The sequence below is a fragment of the Cherax quadricarinatus genome, chromosome 84 (genome assembly GCF_038502225.1).
Source record: "Cherax quadricarinatus isolate ZL_2023a chromosome 84, ASM3850222v1, whole genome shotgun sequence".
Classification (NCBI taxonomy): domain Eukaryota; kingdom Metazoa; phylum Arthropoda; class Malacostraca; order Decapoda; family Parastacidae; genus Cherax; species Cherax quadricarinatus.
Window position 1 is genome coordinate 13,082,302 of NC_091375.1, and position 16,656 is coordinate 13,098,957.

Genomic DNA, 16,656 nt, shown 5'->3' on the forward strand with positions numbered 1-16,656 from the left:
ATAAAAGTCTGGGTTGTTTTATATAGCTAAATGTCTGAGTATTTTATATTTATGAAAGTCTGGGGTATTTTATAACAATTTGGGACATTATATTATTCACTTTTATTTCTCTAATTTTTTTCCTGCATTTTTATTGTTTTATTACACAGAAACAGATAAAATGTTAATTTTTATTGACTTATTTAATGATGATTAGGCCTGGGGACAGTTGGTCCCAAAGATGAGGAGGTACTTGTGCCTCCTCCCATGGGAGACTTAGGTCTCAGTCAGACACTCCCTAGACAGGGAGCCAAGGCCGGGCCACCACTTGGAAAAGGCCCGGGCCGGGAGAATACCGGCGAATCAACAAGAAGAACGGGATACTTGGACGTTAATTTAGGGCTGGGGTCACTAAACTTGCCACCGTCGGTGCCACAGTTTATATTTTGCACATTTTTTGCGGGCCAAAGAAATGAGTCTTATAAATATAAATGAATGAATTAAATTTAAATAAATAAGCGACTGAAAATGAGGGTTTATTAAAGTTTCGCTATTTATATTTGAAGTTGTTGCGGGTCGCAGTTTGAAGACCCCTGATCTAGGTCAAGTAGTGGCTTGCAGCTGACCTGCCAACGACCACCAACGACCAGGTCACAGTCGTAGCTTAGATTTTCTTTGCTTTGGATAATATTCGTCAGTATAGTGTAGAACATTAACATAGCACGGATCATCTATATGACTAAGACATGTCAGGAAACACTTGTCCTGTTTCCTGACGAATACGGATAATAAAAGAACAAGTCAGGATAGTGTCCTGACACTGACCTTAAAATATAACTACCCGTTGTAGAGTATAGTTCCTTTCTCCCTCCTGAATTATGAAGTTTAATGCTACTACACTATGCATGACAATACACTGCATACTAATACATTATTCACACCAATGAATTATACATGTTAATACATTAAACATGTCCATACACAATGAAAACAAACACTTGTCTATTAAATAAAGAGTTCCATCTAAGTGATCTCACCAATATATCATTGTTCATCCATTTTTTCCAGCTTTGGAAAAAAATGGATGAAAAATAATATATTTCTGTTACTTAGATATGTGGCATAGCCACATTTCCGCGACTGTAGCAGCGCTGTTGGTTTTTTGATAACATTAATAGTCAAGCAGGTTTTGTTTAATAAGTAAATAAGGCTAAAATTGTGATACTCACTGGTAAAACCTTGAAGACTCATGGAGTCGTAATGCCGCCACATTCCATGGTTCATCTGAGCATACGTTGGATACGAACTGAAGGGTGCCTGTAGACTCTGGCTTCCGGCCCCTTGAAGATACCCCTCTCGCCCACAGTTAAAGCTCAGAGGCGAGGAGAAGGTCTGTTCTGTGGGCGGAGCTGTGGGTACCAGGGCAGTGTGGGTGGAGGACTGCCACATGGAGGGTGAGGGTGTGGATGGCTGCACCAACTGGGAGGAGTAAGAATTGTAGGGTAGCATGTGGGTATGACTATGAGAGGTGTACATGGAGGGGGAGAGCAGGTTCTGGCCCCCCTCCTGGCCATACCCACCTGCGCCTCCAGGTGGAAACATACCCGGTAGATCCACCCCGACTAATGACTGCCCGGGGGGCTCTACAATTCTCAATAACACCCCAGTTTTCACTCCACCTTCACCTGCCACTCCTTCAACACCTTCAGGAGCTCTTACTTTCCTCCCAAGTACATAAGGTGCAGTACTAAACGAACGTTTAATAATACAAACTTTGCAAAGACATTGATGCCTAACACCACAAGCACTACAAGACTCGGGAAGGCACAGTGGTATGCCAGTTCTTCACTATGTTGTACTACACTGATGGAACAGACCACCAGCATTCACTGTACGGATAAAGAAGGCACTAGCAATGTTCACTATACGGATACAAAGTGCAATAAACGTTCACTACATGCAACGTTCCCTACACAAATAGCATTATTACCAACGTTCACAGTGTCCCAGAAACTAGGATTAATCACTACAGGTAGCACAATCAACATTCACTGCTTAGTCTATAGTTGCGTTCTAAGTAGGCAATAAAAGCACGTATGTTCAGTGTACGTCCAAAAGGCACGAGGAACGTTTATAAATGAGATAGAAGGCACCGGGGACGAGCCTATAAAGGCAAAAGGCACGTTTAAAACGTTAACAGCAGTGGAAAAACACGCAATAAATGTTAATAATACACAATAAATGTTGATATCAAGAGGCAGAAAGCTCGAGGAACGTTCTCAGCTGAGGCAGAATGCTTGAGGAACGCTCATAGTTGAAACAAAAGGCACGGGGAACGTTCCCAGCTGAGGAAGAAGGCACGAGGTAGGAGGCATTGGGTCTTGGTGTATCTCTGATGGCTAGTGGGAGTGGTCGTATTTACTAAGGCACTAGTTAGGCTCCACGCTATGCAGCTCCTGTAAAGAGAGAGAAAAATATATTAGTTTTTAGTATCAAGCTTCGTTAAGCGGGGAAATAACAACTAATTTTCTATGTGAGAAGCTTGTAATTAGAACACAGCGGTAAAAAAAAAAATTGCCAGAACAACCAGAGTAATTACACTCAGTAATATCATAGTAATCTTTGGTGATAAGGTTTGTAATGTAAGTTATGGTTAGGTTTACAGCCTATTAATTCCAGGAGGGTCATTAAGGCTGTTTTTTTTTTCTCTGAACTCCACCAGTCAACGATAGTTTAACTCCAAAATAGGGATTAAAAGCAAATTTTCAGTAATTGCCCATTTGAAGCTACAGGAGCAGAGATATGCTCGTGGTGTCCCGTTTTCAATAATTTGTTCATATATAATGTCGTGCCGAATAGGCAGAACTTGCGATCTTGGCTTAAATAGCAACGCTCATCTTGCCATATAGGACAAGTGAAAATTTGTGTATGCAATAATTTCGCCAAAATCATTCTGAACCTAACGAAAAATATATATTTGATTGTGTTTATTTAGTATTAAATTACTGTAAACGTATTTAAAATATATTTAGTTGGGTTAGGCTAAAATAAATTGCGCTTGCTATAATAAGGTTAGGTAAGTTTTCTAAGATTCTTTTGGTGCAAAATTAAATTTTTTTACATTAACATTAATGAAAAAAATATGTCTTTAAACGTATAAGAGAAAATTTTAGAAAGGACTTAATTTTAAATGAGTTCTTGCTAACTGACCAGTTTTACATATTCGGCACGACATTATATATATATATATATATATATATATATATATATATATATATATATATATATATATATATATATATATACAGTGGTACCTCGGTATACGTCCGCTTTGGAATAAGTCCAACTTGGTATACGTCCTGTTTGGACACGAAAATTTTTGCTTGGTATACGGCCTTTGGAATACGACTCGCGTGATAGAACTTGTATGGGTCAAAATGGTAAAGATGCCGCCAATGATTATGTTACAGAGTTCGGGGAATTTGTGGAGGCTGAAGGTTTTGTTCCCCAAAAAGTTTTTAATTGTGACGAGACAGACCTGTTTTGGAAGAAAATGCCTAACAGGCCCTATATTACACAAGAGGAGAAGGCATTACCAGGACGCAAGCCAATGAAGGATAGGTTAACTCTCTTGTTCTGTGCCAATGCAACTGGGGATTGCAAACTGAACCCTCTACTATTCTACCACTCTGAAAACTCGAGGACCTTCAAAAAACATAACGTGCAGAAAACTCAGTTACCTGTAATGTGGAGGTCAAACAGCAAGGCTTGGGTAACCAGAGAATATTTCAGTGAATGATTTAATGTTGTGTTTGGGACAAGAGTGAACAGTTATTTAGTGGAGAAAATCCGCCTCTGAAGGCCCTCCTCATAATGGACAATGCTTCAGCTCACCCTCCAAGCTTGCAGGACTATGTGCTGCCGGAGTTTGACTTCATCACTGTAAAGTTTCTCCCTCCTAACACGACTCCTCTCATTCAGGCCATAGATCAGCAGGTCATCAGTAATTTCAAGAAACTCTACACTAAAGCAATATTCCTGAGGTGCTTTGAAGTGACCTCTGATACAGAGTTAACCCTGAGAGTTTTGGAAAGATCACCTTACTATCGCCCCATTGCATAACTTTCACTGACAAAGCCTGGCAGGAAATTTCATATAGAACAATAAACTCTGCTTGGAGAAATTTGTGGCCAGCAGCAGTGACTGAAAGGGACTTTGAGGGCTTCGAGGCTGTCTATAGTGGAGGATATTGTCTCTCTGGGCAGGTCCATGGGTCTGGATGTGAGTGATGGTGATGTGGAGGAGTTAGCGGAAGGGCACAGGGAAGAGTTGACAACTGAGGAGCTGCAGGAACTTGAGAAGGAGGAGCACAAGACTAAGATGGATGCACTCTCTTCAGGCTCGGAAGACGAGACAGAGGAAGCCTCTACTTCATTAATCAAAGAAATCTTTGCCAAATGGATGGATGTCAAAAATTTTGCAGAGAAGTACCACCCCAACAAAGCCCAAACAAGCCGTAATAACATTGTCTGGAGTGACCAGACTGTCACATTTCCGAAACATCCTGAGGAGAAGGCAAAAACAAACTTCTTTTGACAGATTTTTAGTAAGAGTCAAACCTGGTGAGCTTTAACCAGGTCAAAATATGGGAAAAGAGACAGAAAAGAGAAGGGGGACTCTCCTTCCTAACAATAACATTTCCTTCTCACTTCTCAGCACTATCCTAGTAGACACTCGACTCTCTTCAGCAAAGTCAGGTTAAATTTGCATTTATTTCATCTAATTATTTTGTATTTATGTATTTTTGTATTAAGCAGTGTTTAAATTACATATTTTTGTATTAAGCAGTGTTTAAATTACATATTTGTGTATTAAGCAGTGTTTAAATTATTTAATACAACCCCATCAATGTATAATATGGCAACAATAAGATTTATTTTCATGGGAACGGATTAATCGTTTTCCCTATATTTCTTATGGGAAAATTTGTTTGGTTTACGTCCTGTTTGGTATCAGTACAAGGTCCTGGAACAGATTAAGAACGTATACCGAGGTACTCCAGTATACATATTAATTTCCAATGCTGCACTTAGTACATCCTTTATTAATTCGTTCCATTGGTCTATGTACATATACTGAGCGATATACACCTCTCAATGTATATACGTATATGTAATAATATGTCTCGGTGTATATGCAAGGACATACACCTCCCACTGTATATTAACCGTGATAAAGAGGACTGACTATTTCCGAATAGCGAGAAATTACGACAAGCGTAGTCCATGATAAGGTATTTTTAATAGTGTAAATTCTAGGGCTGACACTGCATGGGAAATTTACGTTCTTCCGCGCCGTAAAACGTATTATAGAGTCCATATATTTTACGTCACATACGATAACATTAATTGCAGCAATATAATGCAGTAGACTAGTTACAGCAGAATCTAAAGCTGTTTTCAAGATATTATCGCCTCTATTGATACTACTCGAGTATTTACTTAAATTCAATATATACGAGAAATTAAAGCTATTAGTAAAATTTATTGATTTTTACATGTTTCTGAAAAAGTATTAAGCGTTTTACATCGTTAAATAATTTTATTTATCTCAGATCATTTCAAAATCCAGCCCTATCTAAGGTATGCTCCCCCCCCCCAGGATGCCACCCACAACGGTCGACTAGTACTCTGGTACCTATTTACTGCTAGGTGGACAGAGGCAGCAGGTGGAAGGTGACTTGCCTGTATCTACTAACTGTTAAATATTATCAAAACTGCTGCAGTAAATTCCAATAAAAATGCTATCAGATCAAAAAAATTCACTTAATATATTAGCAAGATCATTTTTTCCCGTTACTGCGTTGACATAAGTGTTAAAGCCGTGTTTTCTGAAGGTGAAAAATACTGCGTTGACATAAGCGTCAAAGCCGTGTTTTCTGAAGTTGAAAAATACTACGTTCACATAAGTGTTAAAGCCGTGTTTTCTGAAGGTGAAAAATACTACGTTCACATAAGCGTTAAAGCCGTGTTTTCTGAAGTTGAAAAATACTACGTTCACATAAGCTTTAAAGCCGTGTTTTATGAAGGTGAAAAATACTACGTTCACATAAGCGTTAAAGCCGTGTTTTTTGAAGGCGAAAAATACTACGTTCACATAAGCGTTAAAGCCGTGTTTTCTGAAGGTGAAAAATACTACGTTCACATAAGCGTTAAAGCCGTGTTTTCTGAAGGCGAAAAATACTACGTTCACATAAGCGTCAAAGCCGTGTTTTCTGAAGGCGAAAAATACTACGTTCACATAAGCGTTAAAGCCGTGTTTTTTGAAGGCGAAAAATACTACGTTCACATAAGCGTCAAAGCCGTGTTTTCTGAAGGCGAAAAATACTACGTTCACATAAGCGTTAAAGCCGTGTTTTCTGTAGGTGAAAATGGACTCAGTCACGATCACAGTGGGAAAATGACCGTCTACTTGTCTTGGGGGAATGGATTACACTGATTTCAGGGGTCACCGCCCTTACAGCCCACTACCAGACCAGGCCTCCCTCTTACTGCCATGATCGACTAGGCTGTTGGTGCTACCCGCATGCAGTCCAGCGTATGAACAACCCGGTTGCTCAAGAATTGACAAAGTTGAATCGGATCTATTTATGTGATACGGTGAGTACCCGAGTACCCGATCAGCCGGGCTGTGGTTCGTACGATGGGCCACATGAGGCCAGCAGTAACAGCTTGGTTGATCAGGCCCTGATCCACCGGGAGGCCTGGTCATGGACTAGGCAGCGGGGTCAACCCTCCAGATAGGTACCTGGAGTTTACCTGGAGAGAGTTCCGGGGGTCAACGCCCCCGCGGCCCGGTCTGTGACCAGGCCTCCTGGTGGATCAGAGCCTGATGAACCAGGCTGTTACTGCTGGCTGCACGCAAACCAACGTACGAGCCACAGCCCGGCTGGTCACTTCTAAATTATATTAACGAGACTGTTAAACATGCAGGCTTACAGAATAAGAAAAAGCCTGATTAGAGGAAGCCGAGGCTAGTTCCAATTCCCAGATCAAGTGCTCTTCAGCAGCATCAAGGCACCACCCTGACGGGTCTAGCGCTAAAGATTTAAAGAATACTCGGTGAACACTCGACCCCGCAAACACATCGGTGATGACAACACCCAAAAAAATAAAAAAATGTACTTAAATACAGCGTAGGTGAGGAAGGATGAAGTTACGATACCCAGGCGGATGTCCTAAAAAATAAGAAGGTCAATGCAAATTATTAAAAAAAAAACTGTCACTGTAGACACCGTTAAGAAGGTACAGGTGCCTGTGCCAGCAGGAAGGCAGCTGCTGGTGGGAGGAAGATAAATTGACGGTGAGAGACTGGCTGGCAGGTTGGCTGGCAGGCTGGCTGGCAGGTTGGCTGGCAGGCTGGCTGGCAGGCTGGCTGGCAGGTTGACTGGCAGGTTGGCTGGCTGGCAGAGAGGAAGGTAAGTAGGCAGGCACGTCGGAGGGTAAAAGGCGAAAACGGGCAGGCAAGCAAGCACATAAGCAGGCAGACAAGCAAATCAGATAGGCAGGCAAGCAAGCATGCAAACAAGCAGGCAGGCAGGCAAGCAAACAGGAGTTACGAGCATCTGTGGCCTTGGCTGTCAGAGGGAGAAAAAACATGCATGCACAAAGCAAGCAGTGGCGGAGTGACCTCAGCTGTCAAACACGCACTTTATAGGCTACGGTTGTTGCTGGAGCTGGCAAGTCAAGCAGAAGGTCTTCTCAGATGACAAACAACGTGGCCTATTGGCTCATATTAAGCAGATCTAACGCAAACCCAATTACACCCACGTATAAGAAAAATGAGAGAACACTGGCCTAGTGCAATTTCCTGCTAGGCAGGTCTGATGCAAGCCCAACCATACCCACTCATATATCCGTCCAACTTTATTTAAATTGACCCAAAGTTCTCGCCTCAATGATGCTACCTGTGAGTTTGTTCTGCTCGTCTACAACTCTATTGTCAAACCAGTACTTTCCCACATCCTTCCTAAATCTAAATTTGTATAACTTGAAGTCACTGCTGCGTGTCTTGTCTTGGTTAGGTACTTTCAGCACGTTACTTATATCCACTTCATTTCTATTTAACATCTGGATATAATAAGGATCCAGGAAGACACAACACTTCTCATAAGAGTGTTCCTGAGAGAGTCATCCCTCAGGGCTGAAAAAGGTTGAAGGGGGCCGACACCCCCTCCTGAAAGTCTTTTTTTCTGTTTCATGAACACGTAAGATAACAGCTTTAACTTAAATCTTCTGCCTCCCTTCGTACATATTTATTTTACTTTCCTGTATTTCTTAATGGTTCTTATTCTTTAATATTTTCTATATAATTTAGGTTTGGTCTGAGACCGGGCAGAGAGGGCGATGATCCCTGATCATGTGGAGGCAAGAAGGCAGACAGCAACATTACCCAACACACAAACAGGAAACAGCACAAATAGATGCAAGACATTCAGCAAACAAACGGCCGGTTTACATGAAGAAAAGTAAATATAAACAAGGATAACATAGCAAGCAGTTATCCATAAACAAAAAAACTGATCACCAAAAGCTTTAATCCTTAATGGATAACATACTTATAAAAAATAATAACACACCAAATTTTGTATCTTACTGCAAAATTAGCCTAACATCAAAATTTCAATCATGAAATTTTTTAGCAGGGTTAAGCTAAATTTACCTAAGACTGGCTATCTTTTCTTTACCTGTGAACTGTTTCGGAAGCTCTTTTCTACCCCAGCAGCAGCCTGAGGACAGATGAAAAAAAAATATTCACGTGACCTAAATAAATTAGATGCTATTTACCTTTTAGACATAAAATACTAAGAGGAATTGACAAGGTGGATAGGGACGGAATGTTTCAGAGATGGGACAGCAACAAGGAGTCATAACTGGAAGCTGAAAACTCAGATGAGTCACAGGGAAGTTAGGAAGTATTTTTTCAGTCATAGAGTTGTCAGGAAGTGGAACAATCTGGAGAATGATGTAGTGGAGGCAGGATCTATATATAGCTTTAAGAAGAGGTACAATAAAGCAGGGAGTAGCCCTAGTAGTGACAGCGACGAGGCGGGGCCAGGAGCTGTGAGTCGACTCCTGCAACCACAGATAGGCGAGTACACACACACACACACACACAGCAGCAGCATACTGACTACAATTAGAAACAGCAAATGGAAGGGAATTAAAAACCGCAAAATCAGAAGCAACAGAAATATACACAAGCCCAGCAAGAGCACTAGACTAACAGAAACAGCAACATTAGAGACAGAAACACAGCAGTGTAACCAGAAACAACAGCACCATAAGCAGGCACAGCAGGAACGAGACTGCAGCAGCAGCAACAGCAGCAGGGAAGGGTAGTCTCAACACAAGCAACAACAGCCTTGGCCGTCCAACAGACTGCGCATGGCACCATTAAATAGGAGACAGTTATAGCAGAGACTTCCAGCTCCCTGATTACACAACGACTATATATCACCTCAGCTCCAAGCTAAGCGACGTAAATGATACCTGACTCCTTCCAGGGTGCCCAGTGGCGAGGGAGAGACAGGGGGTGTTAAAAGTGGTGCTAGGTGGTGTGTGGTGCTAGTGTTAAACGGTGCTAGTAATGTTAGCATGGTGCTAGTAAGCGTAGTGCTAGGTGGGGGTTAGTGTACTCTTAGGTGGGGTTAGTGTGGTATTACATTTGCGATAGATGGTGATGAGTAGTTTCAAGGTATGTCAGGTGTACAGGGTGGTATTAGGTGTATTGTGTAACGATGGTGGTACGGCCCGTTACTAGATGTTACCCGATGCTTGGCGGCTGTGGCGTTACCTCATGATCACACCACATGTTGCGCACATATGCACCGGGAAAATATGCATGCGATAGCAACGAGAGAGAGAGAGAGAGAGAGAGAGAGAGAGAAACTTCACAGTAAACAATAGGGTAGCATACGATAAAAAAGTGTCAGGTGGGTTTTCCTCCCTGACGAATAAGAGCATACACCTCTAAGTTAACTAACGAGGGTCTCTACGTGAGGACGAAATGAACACTTAAAATATTCTTCAGACAGGTCTTAAGCTTTCGACAACCTGTCGCCGAAATGTACAGTAAGCTAACGTAGAGATGAGGTTAGGTTAGGTTAGAGTTGTCAGGAAACAGGACAAGTGTTTCCTGACTTTTGGTCATCTGACCGAGCTTTTGGTCATCTGACCGAAGCCTTCCACTGGCTTACCCGTCCACCCCTTTGAAAAGTATGGATATCTTTATAACCATTTTTTATTCTGAAGAGATAAGCTCCGTGAAGGGCTATTAGTGATGGGCTATTATGTAAACTCCTAAATGTCAACAGGGTTGTGCAATAGACAGCTATATTTTGGCCTAATAGGGAAGCATTTTTTTTTTTTGGGGGGGGGGGGGAAACCAAAAAAATTGAGAAACCTAATCTAGGCTAAATTAGGAGTTAAAAATCTAGTTTTGGTTAAATTGGTTCGCGCAGTTTTTTTCTTTTCTGTTAGGGAAAAAAGGTTTTCCCTACAGGTCCAAAATATAATTGATTCCACTGTACAACTGGAGGAGGAGGATTATTTTTGACTCGCGAAATCGTAATGACATGATTGCAAACAACCCACGGGTACGCTGGGCTGGAATTTTAAGACTTGACGCGATTTCAATCCCCACCCATACCGTGATTAGGATTATTTTTGGTTATTACCAGTACGAGTCATAAAGCACCCAAGGACTGGGAGACCATCAGGTCTTAATACAAGGAGAGGGAGGACAGCTTAATTCCTTGAATCAAGAAATCTTCATTGCATGGAGGTACGCCACTACGCTGCCTCTTCTATCATCGTTACTGCTGAGATAAAGGTTCCCTTGAAGAAGAAAACGGACTCTTCTTCTTTGAAAAAACCGTCCTTGAAAAATCACATTTGAAAAGCTCAGATTTATATATATTTTTTGTTAAATTCCACACGACAGCTATATATGTATAAAGCACTTAATATATTTTATTTATTCTCGAGACATCCTCTTGAAACTTTCAAGTTAATGTGAGTTTGTGAGTGTGTCAGGAGATCAAGAGTGACTAATGTTTTGTCCAGATCAGCTAATATTTGTTTATATTCGTCAGCTGTTTTGTTGTTGCAAGTGATCAGCTGATGTTTGGGACGTGGGTGTGTGCTTCTGAGTTGTTGCTAGTGGATGGTTGTTAAGGTGGTAGATGACGCACTTGGTGGCTGTTGGACTGATGTCGATTTTGGTGATGGTAGTTCACTTAGTTAACACACTGAGATCCGTGGTTCGATCCCCGTTATGTATGGAAACATTAGGACGTATTCTTTCTCCTTCTCTTTCCTTAAGACACCTACTGTCACTGTTCACCTAGCAGTAAAATAGGTGCCTGGGTATTAGTCGACTGGTGTGGGTCGCATCCTGGAACAAAATTTACCTAATTTGCCAGAAATGCTCTACATAACAAATGACTCTCTATACAGTATGTCACTGGTGTCAGCTAGGATTGTATTCTTGTACATGTACCTGTAGAAATGAAGATTATATTATTATTAAGCGTAGGCTACAGTTTGTGATAGGGAGAACTTGGTAGGGGGATAATGGGAGAGGGATGATAGGGGTGGCGGTTGTTGTTGCTGGGAGTCCTCAAATACCTGACCAAGTTCACACCTCAACTAAACACCAGTAAATGCCCCATAAAAGGTTTTGTAAATGTTCCGGCCCTGTGCGTGAATGCTTTTATAAATGCTTCCTCTGATAGCTACTTCTAGTATCTTTAAATGGCGTCCCACTGCACCTGAATGGCTACATAAAGCCAATTAATGGGAATTAGATGTAAAATGACTGCAAGGTAGTAGAGTGGCCAAGCAGGTTGTGGAGTGGACAAGCAGATAATGGACTGGCCAAGCAGGGAGTGGAATGACCAAGCAGATAATAGACTGGCCAAGCAGTTAGTGGAATAGCCAAGCAGGTAGTGGAATGGCCAAGCAGCGTACTGGGCTGGCCAAGCAGCGTAGTGGAATGGTCAAACATAGTAGTGGATTGGTCAAGCAAAGTAGTGGATTGGCCAAGCAGAGTAATGGGATGACCAAGGAGAGTAATGGAATGGCCAAGCAAGACAGTATCATCTGTCATAATTGAGAACGAGGAAGTGTGGTGCTACGACAGTGCTTTGTGGTGCTAGGAAGTGCCTTGTGTTGCTAGAACAGTGCCTTGTGTTGCTAGAACAGTGCCTTGTGGTACTACTACAGTGCTCTGTGGTGCTAGGATATGCTCTCCTGTTCACCGCTTGGTTAAGAAGACTGTTGACACCCAGCAGGTTCTCTCCTGCCTTGAAAGACACATTGAGTCATGAGAGCACTAATTATTTGAAGAGTTCCATCATCAGCATTGTTCCTCTTGAAAGTTCTCATAATTTAGGGAGAATAAATATTCAAAATACTGTGATTTGTTCGTGGCCTAAGTCAGACCGAAAGGTCATTACCACTCCTAAATACAGGCAATTTGTGCATCCTCATAATCCACCCTGTCATTTTCCTAACCGCTGCTACTTGCTGACAATTCCACTTTTGAAGTCTGTAGAATCTGCCTCAATCTCAGCTACATAATTTGTAGCGTGGGTCTTCAACTCTCAAAATTTCGTCGACTGACTTTCTAACAAAGCCATTATCGTTTTGTTTCACTAGCTCATTTCTTACTCCCGGTAAGTAGGATTAGATAGATTTTGCCCCCGAAGTGGCTCGTTTATTGTGCACCTCATATACATCCTATTGATGGTAGTGCAAGAACATTTGGATACACCAGAGGTTTATGGACTAGGCCCCAAAAGGGACTACAGGAGCGCATCTGGATTTATGTCTAAAGATCACCTGTTACAACCAAATTTAGGAAATTTGCTTAAGTATCTTATCGGTAAGTAGGGAGACATAGGCTAGTAACTTTTCGTTAGTTGATGTCAGTCCAGGACGGACCGAAAGGTCGTCAGAGGATTCCTTCTCGAACTGTGGGTCACTTGTGACCAGCATTATTAATGAGCAGTCCTGACTTAAAATGAAAGTAAATATGTCCTTTCACTGATCTTCAGCCTATGTATCGAGTAGAAACCTTCCATAGTGTCTTTATTCCTTTACAAGTAAGTAGAAACCTTTCATAGTGTCTTAGATTCCCTTACAACTTAAAAATCTTAATTTATCTTTTTTCTTTAACCTTTTTTCATAAGACATGCTTGTTAATTTGAACAAATTAGTTGAAAATGTGTCCCTTCCCTATTCTGACGTACTCGAAATATACACATAGGTGTTTTATATATATATATATATATATATATATATATATATATATATATATATATATATATATATATATATATAATGTCGCGCCGAATAGGGAAAATTGGTCAATTAGCAATAATTCATTTAAAATTAAGTCCTTTCTAAAATTCTCTTATATGTTTAAAGATATTTTTTTCATTTATATTAGTGTAAAAATTATTAATATTGTACCAAAAGAGGCTTAGAAAAATTACCTAACCTAATTATAACAAGCGCAATTTAATTTAACCTAATCCAACTGAGCATATTTTCGACAAGTTTACAACAATTTAATAATAAACAAACACATTGTAATATAATTTTTCGTTAGGGTCAGAATGATTTTTGAGAAATTATTACACAAATTTCCGTTTGCTTTATTCGGCAAGAAGAGCGTTGCTACTTAAGCCAAAATCGCGTTTTACCTATTCGGCACATATATATATATATATATATATATATATATATATATATATATATATATATATATATATATATATATATATATATATATATATATATATATGTGTGTGTGTGTGTGTGTGTGTGTGTGTGTGTGTACTAACACCTCAGCTACAAGGGCTTCTAACAGAGAAATCTGGAAGTTGTACTAACTGTACATACTTTCCGTCAGAGGCACCAACTGTAACACACCTATAAATATGTTGACGAAGGATCGATCCGCGGCCCAGAAATTGATAGCCCAGCGCACTAACACCTCAGCTACGAGAGCGTCTGATGGATAAATCTGGAAAGTTGTACTGTGGAGAAATCGCCAGTTGTGTTACAGTTGGTGCCTCTGACGGAAAGTATGTACAGTTAGAGAAATCTTGGTGGTCGTACTATTAGAAGCAACGGTCTGGAGTTTTGAGACACTCTGATCGCGGGTTCTATCCCCGCCCGTGGTATGGTTTGTTAGAAGCCCTTGTTAGTGCGTCGGCCTCTCGATTTGTGGCCAATATACATATATGTCGTGCCGAATAGGTAAAACTTGCTATTTTGGCTTAAGTAGCAATGCTGTCTTTGCCGAGCAAGGCAAGCGAAATTTTGTGTATGCAATAATTTCGCAAAAATCATTCTGAACTTAACGAAAAATATATATTTCATTGTGTTTATTTATTAAATTACTGTACACTTATCTAAAATATATTTAGTTGGATTAGGCTAAATTAAATTGCGCTTGTTATAATAAGGTTAGGTAAGTTTTCTAAGGTTCTTTTGGTACAAAATTATTAATTTTTACATTGAAATAAATGAAAAAATACATCTTTATAAGATAATTTTAAAAAGGACTTAATTTTTGACGAGTTTTTGCTAATTAATCAGTTATACCTATTCGTTACGACATATATATATATATATACACACACACCGAGGGCTTTATCTTGGTGCGCATCTCTCAGCGCATATACTCTGATAGTTTATTTTATACTTCATTTTATGTATTAAAATACACTGGCTCAATAACTTCGTGTAGTCGCTAGACTTACAACTTAACCAACAAATCCCATTTTGATGGGACTGTAAACTCCTCTCGCTACCCAAGCTATGTTTTACTCTTTTGTTTATCTGTTTAAGGCAATTTCTGTGTGATCTGAATTCTCCCATAAGGAATAAATGTTGTTTGGGCAGCCTGTACAACACTGCAAAATATCCACGTTGAGAATTTACTGAAGAGTAGCTTGTCTCATCTCCCTTGGGGAAATTAGTTATTCACTCACTAGGATAGCTAACTATTGCGCCAGAGTTTGCCAGTCAGCCAGCTTGCTAGCCAGTTAGTTTGCCAGACAGCCAGTTTGCCAGGCAGGCAGCCAACCAGCCAGTCAGCCAGGTAGGCAACTAGCCAGTCGGGGCTGTGTCGTGGGCCTGGAGGTGCTGCTATCTGATAGCGTCGAGTGAGAACACGACACAAGGCTGTCGTTCAGCATACGAATGGTTACCTTATTACTGTCGATCCCGCTAGGTGGTACCACCTTTTCTTGTGGTACGACCCCAATACCACCACCACTTCTAACCTATCACTACCATCACCACTACTAACCTAGCACCACCACCACTACTAACGTAGCACACACCACCATCACCACTAATCTAGCACTACTACCACCACCACTACCCTAGAACTACTACCACCACCACCACTACTAACCTAGCACTACCACCACCACTACTAACCTAGCACCACCATCACTTCTAACCTAGCACTACCACCACCACTACTAACCTAGCACCACCACCACTTCTAACCTAGCACTACCACCACTTCTAACCTAGCACTACCACCACTTCTAACCTAGCACCACCACCACTTCTAACCTAGCACTACCACCACTTCTAGCAGTACCACCATCACTTCTAGCACTACCATCACCGCCACTACTATCACCGCCACTACTATCACCACCATCACTGCCACTAACCCAGCAAAGGTTGCAATGTTCAGCAGCCCAAAATCATGCAACCAGACTAGTACCAAAAACTGAGAATACTGTACTACGAGGAGAAGTGGTAGAAAATGAACCTGACGACCCTCGTTGAGAGGACAAGGAACATGATTACGACATACGAAAATCTTAAGAGGAATTGATAGGGAAGAGTCAGACTTAGATTAAGACGACTAGGATCAAGGAGACACAGATGGAAGTTGAAAATATTAATGAGCCATAGGAAGTATTTCTTTAGTGTCAGGATGGTTGAAAGTAGAATGACTGGATAATGAGAAATGGAAGTTAAACTCAATACACAACTTTAACAACAGACATGATAAGGCTCAACAGGCCAGAAATCAGTAATGCCGATCAAAGTGGTCTACCAGACGAGGCCAGAAACTGTCTCGATCCCCGCAAGCATAACCAAGAGAGTTCACACATACAGGATACATACATAGCTATAAGATGAGGTACGATAAAGCTCTCGGAGCAGGGAGTGGACCTAATAGCGACCAGCGAAGAGGCGGGGCCAGAAGCTATGAATCGTCCCCTGCAACCACATATTGGCGAGTACACACGTTACATTCAGCAAAGCTCTTCACAACCTCCCTCAGTGTCACAGTCAAGCAGTGTCAGTGATCTCCTGGGGCACCTAGCTTCTCCGAGATCTCTACGCTAGCGTGGCCGGCGAGAGATACATCTGTAAAAACTTATAGTGGTGGCTCTTGTTAAACCTCCCTATGGTGTATAAATATACCTAGTTGGATGACTCTTACTGTAGCCAGCTGGTCCAGTGGCTTGGAGTTTTAACACTTATTTGCAATGGGTATAAACCCCACCCGTTCCGTGGTTTTACATTATAATCAAAACGAAGCGCTAAACCCAACAGGGTGGTTTGTTTA

At 41.1% G+C, this 16,656-nt stretch overlaps 1 protein-coding gene across 5 annotated transcripts in view; it reads right to left on the reverse strand.

Annotated features, from left to right (window-relative positions):
• The window catches only part of LOC128704323 (transcription factor GATA-4), a 331,788-nt gene that overhangs the window by 53,416 nt on the left and 261,716 nt on the right, over window positions 1–16,656 (reverse strand). For all 5 annotated transcript variants that reach the window (XM_053799481.2, XM_053799480.2, XM_070103138.1 and 2 more), the window contains exon 3: window positions 1,209–2,435. In XM_053799481.2, the coding sequence (XP_053655456.1) occupies window positions 1,209–1,581 (373 nt within the window). In that variant the 5' untranslated portion in view covers window positions 1,582–2,435. The remainder of the gene's footprint in view (window positions 1–1,208; window positions 2,436–16,656) is intronic.